At 36.1% G+C, this 17,932-nt stretch overlaps 1 protein-coding gene across 2 annotated transcripts; it reads left to right on the top strand.

The window, feature by feature from the left end:
• The first annotated feature begins 1,536 nt into the window (after positions 1-1,536).
• Positions 1,537-6,051, top strand: LOC113708899 (probable receptor-like protein kinase At1g30570). 2 transcript variants are annotated; one of them, XM_027231606.2, is made up of 3 exons: positions 1,537-1,900; positions 2,092-4,763; positions 5,810-6,051. In XM_027231606.2, exons 2-3 carry the CDS (start codon positions 2,163-2,165, stop codon positions 5,816-5,818), a joined length of 2,610 nt encoding a protein of 869 aa, XP_027087407.1. In that variant the 5' UTR covers positions 1,537-1,900; positions 2,092-2,162; the 3' UTR covers positions 5,819-6,051. The 2 variants fall into 2 exon arrangements, with proteins under 2 accessions (XP_027087407.1, XP_027087402.2); XM_027231601.2 differs by lacking the exon at positions 5,810-6,051 and having other exon boundaries at positions 2,092-5,035.
• The last annotated feature ends 11,881 nt before the right edge of the window (positions 6,052-17,932 follow it).

Genomic DNA, 17,932 nt, shown 5'->3' on the forward strand with positions numbered 1-17,932 from the left:
TATATTAAATCTAATTTAATTGAATTATTAATTAGTGGCCTTCAAATTTTATTATATAATTCTCCTTTTGTAAATAAAAAATTAAGAAAAAAATTTTCTCCCAAGTCACGACAAAATGCTATGTAGTACATAATCAAGTAAACAAAATTGCTTCAAATCTACCGTCCCACTTGAAACCATAATCTCAATAGGAAATGAATAAATAATACACAATTAATCCCGGATGCCTACAATTTAGGAGAAACATTAATCAGTGCTAGTAATTGGAGCAGTACAATTATTTATTAAACACTACTACTCCCTCCGTCCCACTTTGATAGTCATGTTTCTTTTTTCACACAGTTTAAGAAAAAATAGTTAACTTTGTTGGAAAAGTAAATTTAGATTGCTATTTTCCTAAAATACCTTTACATTAAATATAGTACAACTTTATGGGAACTTGAATTGAAGGTAAAAAAAGAATCAACTCTCATTAAATGGGGTAGGTTTATAGTAACAACTACTTACATTGAATAAGGGTATTTTAGAAAAATTAAAATACAACTACTTTTTTCAATTGAAAAGTGTACTATAATTTGAAACAGATGAAAAAGGAATACAAGACTATCAAATGGAACGGAGGGAGTAGTAATTAATTACTATAAATGTTGACGTCCAATGGATGGAGTACTCTTGTACGGAAAGTAAAAAGACAAGATTTTGCCTTTGTTAATGTCAACGGACTCAGACAACAAAACAAGACAGCCCATAAGGTCCTCCTGAAATTTATTCAGCAAATTGCATCAAAATAATTTCAACTGTTGATTATCTTCCAGACACATCCATGTGATTCCCCCCCTAACATTTCTCCTGCCCTTCAATAATGGATGCCCATAATTTCTTGTAACACCTGTCACTTGTCAGCTTCATGCCCATAAAATTGGAAAAAAACTTGCAAAACTTGCTCCGTTTAAATTAGCTGTTTTTTGGGAGTATTTTTAAAAAAATTTACTATAATAGTATATATGAAAATTTTTAAAAAATATTTGATATATTATATGAATGAGGTATTTTTTAAATTATTTTTATTTCTATAGTACTGTAGTATTGTATTTGAAAATTTTGTTTTTTTAAAAAACGGTCAATCCAAACTTGTTTTATGCATGTTAATTCAATTGATATAAAGGATTTTTTTTTTTTAAATAGGTTGCGTCTATTAGTTTTAATATCATCGTAAGCACTTAGTTGGTGAGTAACTTATAATATCTACTTTTCCTAACTATGGCAATGATCAAAGTCGAAATCCACCTGTCCACTCAATTTTGTTTTCAAAAAAAAAAAAAAATTACTACTATATGGTAGATTTTTTGTTTTTTGGAAGAAGAAAGAAAAGAAAAGGAATTCTTGCACTTTGGGTTGTTGGGAAAGAAAATTGAGATGTTACAGCAGTTACAAGAAATGTATGAGTATTAAAGTTAAGTAGTGTAATAACCACTTGATTAAAAGATATGCTTATGTAAGGTTCTTGACTCTTTTTTCCACACAAAACAGACCATTGCAATTGACATGAATGTTTCCAGTCTGTTTCAAACCACTCCAGCCAATGCCGTGTTTTTCTTCTTTTTATACAAAGGGGAGTAGAAACTTGGATGCATTATGCCAGAAATCACTATAGCTACTTATAGTTAATCTTCACTGCATTTTCAGCATAATTATTGAAGAAAACTCGTGCCATACTTCTTTTCTCTTGAACTTTCTGTTTCTTTTGCAATTTCTGCACAAGATTTTGTTTCCAGATCTGCATATTGATTGGCTTTTGTCAGTTCAAGACATTTATCTTTTGAAGCATCTTGCCTGTGGGATTGTGTTTCTTCATCCCATTTCTCAAGATTTGGCAAATGCCCAGAAGGGTTCAGTGAAGGTAACTTAGATGCTTTTGCTTAATTTTTGTTTCTGTTCTTGAAGATGTTGAGAAAGATAGAAACTTGTTATCTTTACTGAGATGTATTTGGATGTCAAGTCATTACTGTGATTCAAGATTTGAGCTTTTTATCTGTTCTTGCTCCTTTTCTTGACTAGCTGTTGGTGGTTTTTTCTGCATCCTTTTTGAAGGGATAAAGGGTGAACACAGAAAGAGAAGAACAGGTAAATTAGGAAGGGGAAGGAAGAAATATTGGTCAAGCATGAGGCTCCAAGGCATGGGATTCTTTGGCCTATTTGTTATAGGGATGATATGTGTACTTGTTAGAATAGGAGATGCTCAGATGAATGCATTTTTAGTTAATTGTGGATCGAATTCCAGTATTAATGTGAATGGCAGAAAATGGATTGGTGACTCATCTCCAGGGAACAATATCACCATGAGTGCACCTGGTATTGAAGCATCCACTGCCATGGTCAGTGGAGATACAGTTTATGCATCACTATACAAAACTGCTAGAATTTTTACGGACAGATTAAATTACACTTTGCAAGGAGCACAGGGCAGCTATTTTCTTCGGCTCCATTTCTATCCGTTTGCATTTCAAAATTTCAATGCAAATCAATCTTACTTTTCTGTGGAGGCCAATGGTTTGAAGTTGGTTTCTGAGTTCAATGTCCCTGGTGAGATTGGAGACAAGAATAGCAATTTGCAGGCTTCTAAAGGCAATTCTAGTTTTACTTCCTTGGTGAAGGAGTATTTCTTCAATGTGGAAAGCAATGGTATTGCAATTGACTTTATTCCAAGCAAAGGTTCTTTTGGTTTTGTGAATGCAATAGAAGTTATTCCAGTTGCAGATAAGCTCTTTCTTGACTATGTAAAGAAAGTGGGTGGAAATGGTGCTAATAGTTCTCTTAATTTGAGCAAAAGGGGGATTGAAACTATGTATAGGTTAAATGTAGGGGGATCGACAATCAATCCTGATCAGGATTCGGAGCTCTGGAGATTATGGGAGCTGGATTCTGGCTACATGATCAATGTAGATGCAGGGTCAGAAATCAGAAACAAATCCTACATAGTCTATGCTTCACCTAATGACACCTATTTTGCTCCCATTCCCGTATATGAATCGGCTAGAACTATGTCCAATAATGATGTCTTGGAGAAAAGGTTTAATATGTCATGGAAATTGGAAGTGGATCCTGATTTTGATTACCTTGTCCGATTACATTTCTGTGAGCTGGTATATAATATATCAAATCAAAGAAATTTCAGAATCTATATAAACAATAAAACTGCAGCCGACAATTTTGACATCTTCACCCGAGCGGGTGGAATGAACAAGGCATACCATGAGGATTACTCTGATGTGATGCCTTCCCAATCGAACAACCTGTGGATACAGCTTGGTCCTGATGCAAGCGCTGCTGCTGCTGGAACTGATGCTCTCTTGAATGGTTTAGAAGTTTTCAAGTTGAGTCGAGATGGTAATCTAGCTTTTGTACAGAGCTATCAGAAGTCAGAAGAGAAAAAGTCTTCAAGATCTTTGATACTTTGGGTGGCAATTGGTGCTGGCATTGCTTCTATTGTCATTCTTGCAGCTATCGTAGCGCTTATTTTCTGGTTATGTAGAAAGCCAAGCACTCAACAGGGTGATACGAAAAAGACCTCTCCTGGATGGCGACCTATATTCCTTCTTGACAGCAGTACTAATGCAAAGGGATCTCCACGAGGTCAAAATCCCAGTGGATTTGCAGCCAGTAGGTCCGGAAGGCGTTTCACCCTTGCAGAGATTAGAGCAGCCACAAACAATTTTGACGAAAGTTTAGTGATTGGTGTTGGAGGATTTGGTAAGGTGTTCAAAGGAGAACTTGAAAATTGCACACTGGCTGCGATTAAGCGAGCTAATCCACAGTCTCAACAAGGTCTGACAGAATTTGAAACAGAGATTGAGATGCTATCCAAACTGAGGCACAGGCATCTGGTTGCCATGATAGGATTCTGTGATGAACAAAATGAAATGATATTGGTATATGAGTTTATGGCTAATGGTACACTTAGGAGTCATCTCTTTGGGACTGACCTTCCATCATTGACGTGGAAGCAACGAATAGAAGTGTGCATTGGTGCAGCCAGGGGCCTGCATTACCTTCATACAGGATCAGAACGGGGAATTATCCACAGGGATGTCAAGACTACAAATATATTGTTGGATGAGAACTTTGTAGCAAAGATGGCTGATTTCGGGCTGTCCAAAACTGGTCCATCATTGGAGCACACACATGTGAGTACCGCAGTCAAAGGGAGCTTTGGATATCTAGACCCTGAATACTTCAGAAGGCAGCAGTTGACTGAGAAATCTGATGTCTACTCATTGGGGGTGGTATTGTTTGAAGTCGTATGTGCACGAGCTGTTATCAACCCAACGTTGCCAAAAGATCAGATCAATCTTGCAGAATGGGCAATGAAATGGCAACGCCAGAAATCACTTGAAACCATTATTGACCCACGACTCAATGAGAAATATTCTCCAGAATCTTTAACTCGATTTGGAGAGATCGCTGAAAAGTGTCTTGCAGAAGAAGGGAAAAGCAGGCCAACCATGGGGGAAGTTTTATGGCACCTGGAGTATGTCTTACAAATTCAGGAAGCTTGGCTGAGTACAATTGCAGAAGAAATGTCCTTCACTGGTAGTCAACTTCTGGAGCTTCCTGAGGATAATGATAGTACAGAACTGGATAAGGAAGGTGGTTTGGATAAACCATGTAAAAATGGTGTATCTGCAGCAGTGGCAGCTGATCAACCTGATCAGTTAGTTGTTGGAGGAGCTGGAGTTTTCGCAGATTTCAAGTCTACAAGGGAGGTGATGATCCAAAAAGGCATGACTGTCATGTAGTACTTACTTTATGCTCTTATAGGCCCCAATTCTTTTAATTTCTTTCGGCATCGGTAATCCTTGTTCTGTATCTGCATTTCCAGAAGAGAGTCTAAAATAGAGTGGGAAAGTTTAGTTTTCAAACTTATTCTAGTTAAATATCGAGTCTCCAAGGCTCTTTTCATTCTTTTATTCTTGTGTGTGATTTCCATTTGGAAATGAAGTGCTCAATTAATATGATGATATGCAGTTTCACTTTACTTGACTTCTACATTCATCTAGTTTTACATCAGCTTTGATCTTTACCGTATGAAACCATTATGGTGAACCACACACTTGGACAAAAAGAGGAAATTTCACAAGGCATAAGGAATATAAAGGGTAATTCTCAAAGAAGCTTTCATCCACCATAATGGAGGAGATTTTTCAATGTGGACTCTTCCTGCCATTTTCTTTATAGGTATGATGAAATGAACCTCAGAAGCCAACATCAATTCTTCCTTAGTCCTCATGTGGACCATATAAATCCCTTATAATCACAATGCGATTGCATCTATATTTATAACCTTTAGAAACACAAACGTCTGTAGTATTCTTGAATTCTTGTAATGAAAACTCAACAAATTGAAACTTGAATCATGTGTTTGTGGAAATCTAGAAATTTTAGCTTAATAATCATGTCTTTATTTAATTAAAGTAGGAAAGAGATGAGATTTAAGAAGTGAGCAATGAGATTAAAAATTTGAATTCAAAACGTGTAATTCCTGAAGTCTCAACCTTTAATAATTATGCCTTGCTCATGTATGCATTAATAAAATGTCCAAAGGAGTTTTTGAGTATAAATCCTTCTTAATTCATTTAGCAGTAACGAATTCTAGTTAGCTCATCCTCGTTATTGTTGCAGAATTCTATCATCAAGAGGTGAAAACACTAAATTCTTTTTTTTTCCTTGAAAAGATATGTCCTTCATGACAATTGTATATTTTTAGTATCGTTAGTTATTGTGCCTCACAAGTTCTTCTCCTGTGTGTCAGATTCAATGATGTTATCCTGTTGCTGACAGTTGGAGATGAAAAGGGTATGCAAAGGCATGGCAGGGATGAGGGGCAGGAGCGGTCATCAGCTTCTGAACTGTTCACGGTCAGATTTTGGCAAAAAAAAATATGCGGTTCATATTATTAGTTATACATCGATTTTCACAACGTGTGTGGGACCCGTAAAATTTTGTACTAAAGTTATACGTTATGCAAACAAAGTTACGCCGTGTGCAATCAAAGTTATGCGCTGTTGAAAATGACCAAAACCGCCACACCTGGAACCGTTGCCCCTTGTCCGCATGGGAGGGTTTTAGAAAAGAGTAAATTTTATATACATTAATAGTATATACATTTGACACATATGCAAAATTTAGGTTTCAAATTCAAATTTAGATTATGTGTCATGCATCCAATGGTGAAAGTGTATACACTGTCAGCTGTCAGTATATAGAAGATTAATCCTTTAGAAAATTAGTAAAAAAAGAAAAATTGCTTATTGTGGTATGATGATAGGGACAAATTTTACAAGGGTTTTTCTAGCAGATGTCGATTGGACACTAGTTAACGTATCCAAAATTTACATAACCTGTAATGTACACACACACAAATAATTATTATCACCCTTATATTTATATACTTTTTTTATTTAATCTCACCCACCCTTTCTTATATTTATTTACTTTTCCTAATTAATTGTACATCTCCAAAAATATAATATTTAAAATATATAACATTTGAAATATATTTTAACAAGTATTCAATGGACATCCGGTGGACAGACACTTCTTATAATGCCGACTTTTAAGGGGTTTACCATCATTTAGGCACTCTCCTAGAGCAGCTAAAGCTGCATTTCACTCCACCAACGAACTTTTGCCAAGTTATTTTCCTTACATCTAAATTTAGAAAATCTCCTGTACAATAAAGTCAACATAGTGGTGAATCATATTATCCACTACTAGTATTAAATTAGGGTTAATTACATTTACCTCCCCTGAGGTTTGACCATATTACCCATCAATCCTTGTAATTTGTCCAAATAACGGTTTCACCCTTTGAATGATCAAACATTTAACAAAAACTCCCTTAATGCTGAAAATGCCCTTATTGAGGCTATGTTACATTAAAAAAAAGAACATATTTTTATTTATTAACCTTCAAGTAATCCAAAAAAATTAGAAAAAAGTTTTTGCTTATTATTTTATAAAAATCATATCTTTGCTTCCATAAATAGTTTTGAATCAATAATTATTTTAAATCTTAAAAATGAATATTAAAAATTAGATAAATTGAAAGAAAAATAAAAAAGAAGCAATTGTTTTAAATCCTCAAGTATGGTTCGAATTTGTGGTTCAAGGCATGTTGCGGAGAGCACAAGGTATGTTTTTTTCAATTTGAACCATACTTCAGGAATTAAAATAATTTCTTCTTTTTTTATTTTTCTTTCAATTTATCTAATTTTTAATATTTATTTTTAAGATTTAAAATAATTATTGATTCAAAACTATTTATGGAAGCAAAAATATGGTTTTTATAAAATAATAAGCAAAAACTTTTTTCTATTTTTTTGGATTGCTTCAGGGTTAATAAAATAAAAATATGTTCTTTTTTTAAAGCAACATGGCCTCAATAAGGGCATTTTCGGCATTAAGGGGGTTTTTGTTAAATGTTTGATCATTCAAAGGGTGAGACCGTTATTTGGACAAATTACAGGGATTGATTGGTAATATGGTCAAACCTCAGGGGAGGTAAATGTAATTAACCCAATTTTAAATTAGCATGATCATGTTCACATTTCAATAATTGCTAACAACGCTCTATCCTTTAATTGTTTTTTCAAAAGAACAAGAAGTAAATTGAGTGTCACCAGTTAAAGAAAGTGAATTGTCAACTAACCCATTTGAAAAATTAGTAAGAAATTCGTCTAATTTACACAAATTTTTGGGAATGTCAATACCTTAACCCTGTAATTATGATAAGTCTAACGTCTTAATTGAAAAGTAGGTTTACACTTTTTTCTATTTTCTTCTAGAGCAAAAATAAACTTGACGGATTCAGAGAGTCAAAACGGATAACGCCAAATACCAAGAAGAAAAGAAAAAGAGGCCATAATAGAAAATCCCAAAATGTATTTTTTGTTTATATGAATGAAACAAAATACTTGTCTTCTTTTTTTCTTTTTTTTTTTTTAAAAAAAAATAAAACATAAAACATGTTTGGCTCGTAACGCCATTTGAAAAGCATAATAATATATAACTTCATATATCCTAAGACATTATGTCATATTCGAAACTAATATCTAATGATTGAGTAATTAGAGCACTAATTAACTATTAGTAACTAATTAACTGAAATAATTGTTGAAAATTTCTTTAATGATGAACGATGACTTGCAATTATAAAATAATATCAATTGATGTATCAAATGACACTATTTTATGATTGATAAAACTTGACAATGGCTATAAATTAGTGTACATATCGTGAGAAGAAGAGCTTTAGTAGAAGAAAAAACACAGGGTAAAAGAAAGTTGTTCATGAGGAAATTTTCTTTAAAACTTTTAAAATTGTCATAGTTTTAAAGTAATTTCGTGGATGTAAAGGATAAAGGAGGGAAAAGAAAGGCAAAATTCATATAGACACCAAATTTTTGTCAAATTTTTATATTTTCTTAAATTTTTGTCAATTAAGGAGGTCATTTATTGTTGTCTATTTTCTTGATTTTTTTCTTTAGATTTCTTGTAGATACCAAATTTTTGTCAATTGTTGATATTTTCTTGAATTTTTGTCTATTTATGGGGTCATTTATTTGTATGGATTTGAATGTCTATTTTTCTTGTTTTGTAAGATTTTTTTTATAAAAAAAAAAAGAAAAAGAAGAAAATTTTTAACAAACTTTTGTTATACTCGTACACCCTAATCATTTCTCTTTCATTAAATACACTCTCAGCAGGATACCTTTATGGTGGGAACCTGCCTATGGTGGGAACCTGCCTATGGTAGGAATGCTGGCAGGGAGCGACACGTGTTGGGGGCAAAACGGTCCAAACGGAGACGTTAAAGTGATGGTGAGCGCGTGGAGAGGAAATGAAGCACACAGCGTGCGGAATGAAGCAAACAAAGCACACAGAGTTCCGTACTATCGTCCTGGGTTGGGACAGGATGTCTTATTGCAGGTTAGAAGGAGAGGCATTTATTGTATTTGCAAATGTACCCATTACCGCAGCAAAAATGCTGCAAATGCCTTGGACAAAAAATGTGCGTAAAGAAGGTTCAGAGATTTGAAGAAAGAAAAAATGATTGCCGCACAGCAGTTATGAAAAAAAACTTATGCGAAGCAGTTTTTTTTTTGTTATTTTAAATAACAGAAAAGTGTTGTATTCATGATTAAAATTGAGTACGTTACTTAGTGTGGAGTTTTAATATACTTGGATAAACACTCGATCGTATGTGAATAAATTAGTTTATTTACACAAAAAATTTATGCATATATAAATTTTTTGTGTAAAAGTTTTATAGGAAAGTAACCGAAGAATTTTGTCCGTGCTGCAGAAAAAATGGAAAAGTCAAAAAACTTGGTCTGAAAGGGAAAGATACAGGTTAATAGCATTATTGTTTAAAGTTCTAAACGAAGAGATATATTTATGCTGGTTAAATGGCGGTACTTTGACATTTAGTAAAGGAAAATCATAGAAAGCAGTCCATTGACGGAAAAAAGGTGTCGGTAATAAAAATACCAGCTCTCAACGGCTTTGTTATGAGACCTCCAAAGAATCAGCAAAGTCCCAGTAGTTGAGATACTAATTTTTTGCAATTTATGCGGAATTAAATTGTTTGTTGCAATGTAAACATATTAATGAAAATTAGCGATTGGAAAGCAATTAAGTAAAAAGGATTTGTGTAAAAGGGAAAGGAATTGCCGAAATGTACAGGGCTTGTATTTCACGATCGAAGGACTAGAGTGCTGTTTTTGAAACCCAGAAAAGTATGTAAGCCAAGCGGAACCGAATGTTTGTTAATTAAAATACCAAACCTTTGATTGTGTTTGAAATGTTATCCATTGGCATGGTAAAGTACCAAGTTTGCATGAAATACCTCATCTGTAAAACCGCTTTTGGACGTTTAAAAAATGTAAATGGTGGATTACGCAAAATAAACCGGTTTTACAATAAAACACTTGCTCTTTATGGCTTTCCCGCATTATAGGAACAAAGTACCCAATTTTTGCATAAAAAAAACTAGGTTTTGGATAAAATTGAAAAAAAAAACCCGTTTGCAATAACACAGCAGCTATTGACGGCTTTGTTGCGTAATACGAACAAAGTACCCGTATTTGCATAAACCGCTTTATTTAGGAAATTAATTGAAATAATTCCATTTTGTCGTAAAACACCATCTCTTTATGGCTTTGCAGTAGTATAAGAACAGAGTACGCTTTGTTTGCATAACGGCTGGTTACTTATCCGGAAAAAAAAACCAGCCTGTTTTTCAATAAAACAGTAGCTGTTCATGGCTTTCGTCCATTAATGGAACACAGTGTCCGTGTTTCGACATGCCATATTGTTTTTGGGATAAAAAATAATAAATCCATTTTTTCGTAAAACACTAGCTTTTTATGGCTTATCCAGCATTATAAGAATAGAGTAGCCTTTTTATTTTTTTTGCATAACACAATTTATATATCCGATGAAAAAAAAATTAACACCGGTGTTCACTCGAACACTAGCTTTTTACGACTTTGCTCCATTATAAGAATAGACAACCCCGTTTTCCATTTAAAAATGTATGTATGTGGCGGAGAAAGTAAAATAAACCGATTTCGAATAAAACAGTAACTGTTTATAGCTTATAAGAACTGAGTACCCGTTGTTGGTGGATTAAAATTTTGTTTACGGGAACAAAATTTTAATCAGGTTTGCAATAAAACACCCTGTATTTACGGCATTCGTGCAATAAATTTTGTGAATTGTAGTAAGTATATTTCAATTTCTAAATTTGAATTATGTATTTTAATATGTATATTTGAATTATATTTTAATATATTTGAATTTGTATATTTCAATGATGTATTTGAATAGGTATATTTCAATTATGTATATTATATATATTATATGAATGTGAATATATTTAGTTCAATTATGTATAATATTATATATATTATATGAATTGAAATAAATAATATATATTTATATAAATACAATTATTTATATATAAATTAATAAATATATTTACTAAATTTTGTTTCATAATATATATTAATATGTATATTATGCATAAATTAAATTCAATATTAATGTGTATTATATATTTTATACATTTCTAATATTATATATTTATACATACAGATTACAAATTTTTTATTTTATTTGTAGTATATTTTTATATATTTATAATATATTTGCATAAATTTTAGATAATATAATATATAATATATTACACATTTATATAAATGTACATTTATACATAATATATAAATATTTATGTATATTTATAATAGACATTTATATTATGTATAATATCTAATATAATACATTTATACATTTACATTAATATACAAAATATTAATTTTACCTTTATACATAATATTAATGCATGTATACATTTATATTAATTATATTAATACATTTGTACATAATATTAATATATATTTATAATATATTAATTTATACATTTTTATAATATTGATTTATAATTTATATGTTTTTAATAATATACACTTATACATGTAAATGTACATTTATATTATGTATTATATACATTTATACATTTATATTAATATACATAATATTAATTATACATTTATACATAATATTAACACGTATATACATTTATACTAATTATACAAATACATTTGTACATAATATTAATATATATATTAAATTATACATTTATACTAATATACACTTATAATATGTATGGAAAACAAAATCATATACAGCGGAAATATGTATGCAAAAACAAATCATGCGAAACAAAATGTCGTTCCAGGTTCATATAATAGACAAACGCCATAAACAGCTGCGACTTTATAATATGTATGCAAAACAAGCCTTAATATACACTTATTATAAATTTATATTTTTATGCAAAACAAAATCATGAAATATGTATACAGCGGAAAAAAGATTATTTGAATAACTTATTGTCTGCGCATAGGGCATGCCAATTTTTTACATTTACTGAATAACAAATAGCGAAGAACGGTGAGGCGGGAAAAAGAAGGGCCGAAACTGATTTGGGAAAGTAAACCCTAAATAAAGGTAATGGATTGTCGGGACTGTTGCTTGTTTAATTTCGGTGTAGCCCCAAAACAGGACTGAAGCGGGGAAAAATGTGTACATGTCTTCACCGTCTTTTGTTGTGAATGTCCGACATAGTCAGCGGAGGTACAGCGATGCTGGCTATTTGATGAACATCAATTGTCTGCTACAAGACTGCGAGTAAGGTGCGTTGGTTGTTTTCCGTATATTCCGGAGATTTACGTTGTAATTCATTAATACCTGCAAAGGGGAATCCAAACGGTGTGCAGATAAGGAGGTGCGGTATTGCAAGTGTGTGTTATTGTCCCTCGCGTCGCCACTTCCCGTGGATGGAAGGCAGCAGTGGCGAGTATCAAACGACGACGCATGTTTGTATGTGTTTATGTTCCGTTTCCGTTTAGGTTGGACTGAAATATTGTGCCATATTGCATCATGAAATTGCAAGAACAAGGCTGTAGCGATTAAGCTGTATGTTGTGTAACGTACAGTGATTGTGGCGGGGGGAATCTTTAGCCCACTTTCAGTGGATTGTGATGTAGTCATTTTTGCATGCAAGAACATACTGTACATCAGACAATTGTTCGTCACCTATGATGCCATTGATTGATTAGCTTCATCCCTTATTTTAGGTTTTTTAGGTGATCTGCTGTCATTGACTCCCACGGTACAATGTCGCCTTCGTCGCGGGTTGTTTGGAGATAAGGTAGCAGTGCAGAGCGTCAATTAAGCAAGCGTAAGCGTAAGTTTTTATTTTATCATCATCCAGATGGAAGACCCAGAGCGTAAGTGTGAACCAGTGTTTTCTGTAACCTACATTGATTGTGAGAGAGGGAATTTTTTTGGGGCTTTTTTGGGGGATTATCATGTCATAACATTTTGAAGTTAACAACATTGTGTCGATCAGATAATGGTCGTAACCTATAAAGGCACTGAATGATTACCTGTATTGCTTATTACAGGTTCGTAACCTCTTTTTGAGTCTTCCATTGGTGGTGTTGAATTGCAAAGTTTGTTGGAGACAGTTTTGAACGCAACAAAGTTGAATAAGCCCGCATAACAGAATTAGCAATAAAAGTGGTAACATCAAGCAAACGGGATTGCGAATGCAAATGGTGGAAGGGCATCCATGGAGCACACTGGATGTTGGTGCAGGTGCCGAAGGTGAAGAAAGTGGCAACACATTTAATATTGTCCATTCAACAACCAACTGCAGAACAGAACGGATTTTAGGGCAGGGTGCTGTAGGGGACATTGTTGGTCAAGACGGGCCAAATGTAAACGCTGCATTCCAGTGTATTGATGATATAGATGTAGGTAGCATGGAGTTTGACAGCATTGAAGAGGCAGAAGCATTCTATATGATGTACGCAAGAGCAACCGGTTTTGGGGTACGAAAAGGGTGCAAGAGAAAAGATAAGAAAGGCGATGTCCGAGTGAGGTCATGGCTTTGCAATAAGGAAGGCGAAAGACATGAGAAGCACCTGAACAGAGGCGCGATCGAATAAGGGAACCGAAGGCAGTAACAAGAGTGAACTGTCAAGCACATTTGAAGGTTCGATTACACGAGTCGAAACAAAAGTACGTTGTTGTACAATTTGTTAGTGGACATTGCCATCGTTTGTGCAGTCCTGAAAGTGTTAGTTTCATGAGGTCGCATAGAAAGGTTGGTAAGTCGGACCTGCAACAGGCAGTACTTATGCAACAAGCAGGAATAAGAACAAGTCACATTATGAGACTACTAGCTGTACAGGCTGGCGGATACCGCAACCTGGGTTTCCATGAAACAGATATGTACAATGCGCTGAATCGGCAGAGGCAGGTAGCAGTTGGTGATGGGGACAGCGATTCGGCACTTGCATTCTTGTTAGGCAAGCAACGAGGTGATCCGAATTTATTTTTCAAATATTCTGTAGATGGCCATGGCCGCCTGAATCGCTTGCTTTGGGCTGATTCCATGTGTAGAGACGACTATAGATGTTTTGGGGATGTGCTAGTGTTCGACAGCACGTATAATACGAACCAGTACATATTTCCATTGGTTGTGTTGTGTGGGGTTAACAATCACTACTCGACATGTATCTTTGCGTGTGCTTTTATCGTTCGCGAAGGAGATGAGGGATATGATTGGATTATAAGTACAGCAATGAATGGGAGGAAACCGATAGCAGTGGTGACAGATGGGGACAAGTCCATGCGAAAGTGCATTAAAAAATTCATGCCCACAGCTAAGTACAGACTTTGCAGCTTCCATTTGGAAATGAATGCTGCTACAAATGTAAGGGACAAAGAGTTCTTGCAGGAATTCAAGACCTGCATGTTTATGAATTCTACAACAATTAATTTTGAAACGAGGTGGGCAGGGGTTGTCAGACGTTTTCGGCTTCAAAATAACGAATGGGTTAAGAAGATGTACCGCAAGAGGGAGCTCTGGGCTATGGCTTTCCTGAGAGGCAACTTTTTTGGAGGAGTGCGGAGTACCCAAAGGTGCGAGAAAATGCATCAGGTTTTAAAATTACATCTGACCCCCAAGTTGAAGTTTTTTGAGTGCCTTCAAACATATGACTTGGCGGTGGGCCGCTTGCGACATGAAGAGAGGCGTCAACGGGCTGTCACAGAGCACACTACCCTTCTCGGTGCGACACAGCTGCAGGCGCTGGAAAAACATGCTGCTGAAGTGTTTACTAGGTCCACTTTCATTGTGGTACGGGAGGAAATGAAGAAGCAGGGGCTATTTTGTAGGATTAATGGCACGGATGATGGAATAAATGCTGTGCACTTCATGAAGCATCCGTACAATTACTCGTACTACACTGTGCTGTATAACAGGTCCACGCGACATATGAAGTGCTCGTGCCTGAAAATGGAAACACACGGCCTGCCTTGTTGTCACATGTTTCGTGCAATGCTATTTGAGGAACTGAAAAGGATCCCTCCAAACTGCATCATGAAGAGGTGGACTCGACAGGCAAAGGAATGCGTAATAAGTGACGAGGGGGCTGAAACAAGCAGCTCACACCTCACAGAGATGTCCAGATACTCTACGCTGCTTTCGACAGCAAATGATGTATGTAGGAATGCGTGCAAGACGTCGGATGGCTTCAGAAATGCATTGAAAATGTTCCAGAGTGAGTCAGTTGGAACTGAGAAGGTGCAAGGCAAGAGGCAAAGAGACCAGGGCTGTGGAGCTGTGCAACTGACCAATCAAACAGGGGGTCAAAGGGATTGGGTTAAGGACCCAGAATTCATTGCAGCACGAGTCGTGTGTCGAGGGAAACTGAGGTAGGCAACAATATGTATGGCGTATGACAGGAACATCCCATGTACAATGCACTTCGCCACACAATGCAACTGTGTATTCATAAATAGGCTTACCTAACTTACCTGACTTGCTATGGAACACAGAAGACTGAGTGTGCGGTTTAGTTGAATTTTTTGTTTTGTTACCAATGCAGGGGAAGAGGAAGTGTGCCAAACGCGTCATCAAAGCGCAGAGCCACAGACGCTGATGATCATCATGGAAATTGTAGTTGCACTGCTCATGCACAACAACGCAACACGGGGACGACACCCCCTGGCCGAATCGGTGTTGAGTTATCAAATGAAATGGAGCAGCAGCGACCAAGGGACCCTGTTGTACGGATTCAGGTTGGAATGAATTTTATGTGCAACATATGCACAACTGTGTCTACACATCCCTGGCTACCTTTGCTGCTAAGTTGTGCGTTGAATTAATCCCATGTTCATGCCCTTATATGGAATGCGTACATGTTGTGGTCCAGTGGTCACATAGTGCATAAACTGTTGCCATATTTCGATTACGACCGAAGTAATATGCTGAAATGAACATAATATCACTAAAATTAGTCTTACGCATAATTTGTTTAGTTCAGTGACACTAAATGATAGGGGTAAGGTGTTTGAAGGACAACACATTGTTGCCTTTAACTGTCAGCCTGAAACCCTGTGTGGCTGTATGCGAGTGCGTGTGCTAATATGGGATGTGTAACTTGGTTGCAGGACATGGATGAGGGAGGACCAGATGGCGTACGGTAAGGGAAGTCATTGGAATCGGTAATTATTGTAGTTGTATGCAATCACATGTTACATTAGTGCATACTGAGTCATTCGTCTTGCATGTGAAGCCTTTTTTAAACTGAGCACCCTATTGGTTGAAAAATATTAGGGTCGACCGGGCACTGTGGATGGGTTTTTGGGATACATCCTGCATTCATCACGGACTTCGTCGTATCAGGTATTCGTCCACATTACAAAATTTTGTTTGTATTTGTTGGGCAAGCAGGGGACTGATGTGCGAGCAATGTGTTATTGAGTTCGATGCGGGCTATTTTTTTTATGTTGTGTCCTTGTTGGCCAGGTTGATGAACCACGAAATGTACCCGCTGATTGCCTTGTACCGGCATCAACCGACATTGCTGATTGGTGAAGCATGTTGTTTCGGCTACACTGCATTGGCAGTTGCTTCTGTATTTCAACGTGCACCGTAAAGTAGTTGGTCCCGGTGGACAACTGTAGCTCGTTTGATGTCCAGTAACGTGTGCACCTAAATGTAGTTGTCAACCTAGTCTCTGGGTTCGGTCATCTGTAAAGTTCAAAGTTGAATAGTATGCATGTTACTTTTTTGCAATTGCTGTGGTATTTTAAGTGGTCTGTATTTGGCCTTCAGCAATGTAATGTGTCAGGGGAGAAACGTTCGGGTTTCAGATTTACGTGGGACCTAAACATTTTGCATCTCCTTTTGTTGACAACTCAGTCACTATGCATCCGGCATCTGCATTGACACCGCCATTGGTTGCATATAAGCGGACAAAAGCAGGTACAGGTTCGTTTGTAGGGCGGCTGCCCGCGAAATTGAAGTGAAAAAGGAGATTTATGAATTTCCAGGGAGGGGCGGTGAAACCGCATCCTCAACTGTCAACTGCAGGGCGTTAAACATAGCCACGGCTAAACACGGTTGCATTGAAAAGTTGGCCACCACGTCTTCCCAAGCTCCCAACAAGTATGAACAATACTTTCAACTAGGTGTCCACATACGGACTCAGCCTATGGCATTGGGTTTAATGTGCTTGTGTGCATGCGAAGATATTTTATGCCAGCACTAAACAACCGTCTGACTTCATATTTGAAATTACGCAGAGTTCACAAATACAGCAGTCCTGCTGATGAAACGTAGCTTACAAAATTGGACTATAACCGTAAAAAGTGGAACTGCACCTCAAAAAGTTCCGAGGCATGTTTAGCATTGTTTGACTGTCTTGAGGAATGGAATATTCGCAAAGCAGGCGTAAAGGTCGGATTAAAATAACCGTGCTTGGTAAATGTGCAGACCTTTGACGAAGTAAACGTTCTATCGTTGCGGATGTCTGTGTGCTGGCATTAGACAACCCAAGTTCGCAGCGTTTGGGAGAAAGTGTGATCTCCAATTGTACCAAAATGCAAAACCAGCAATACACACCACAAAGACCACGAAGAAGCACAAGTTGTAACAGCGTATTTTGCTGCACAGCAACTGCTGCTTTTGTTTGCATTATTGCGCAATGATTCGCAAAGCTTCATTGTCCCTTTCCAGTTCCGTCACCCTATGCGTCAAACACTGATTGGAGTTCATGGCATGGACGTTCGTCGCCTGCAGAGCCGAACGCGCTTCCTTTAGTGTACATATCTTCTCAGCTGCTAGCCTCGCGAGTGCTCTTCCCCTGTTGCAGCAGCTATCAACATCGATCCACCTGAAAAAAGAGCATCTGTGTGGCTGAGTGCGCAGGGGGTTTGTGGCCCCTCCAATATAAATGGAGGGGCAGATAACGATGTTATAAACTCTATGTTACAACAGCGAACAAACCGG

Source organism: Coffea arabica, chromosome 9c (assembly GCF_036785885.1).
Source record: "Coffea arabica cultivar ET-39 chromosome 9c, Coffea Arabica ET-39 HiFi, whole genome shotgun sequence".
NCBI classification, from domain to species: Eukaryota; Viridiplantae; Streptophyta; class Magnoliopsida; order Gentianales; family Rubiaceae; genus Coffea; species Coffea arabica.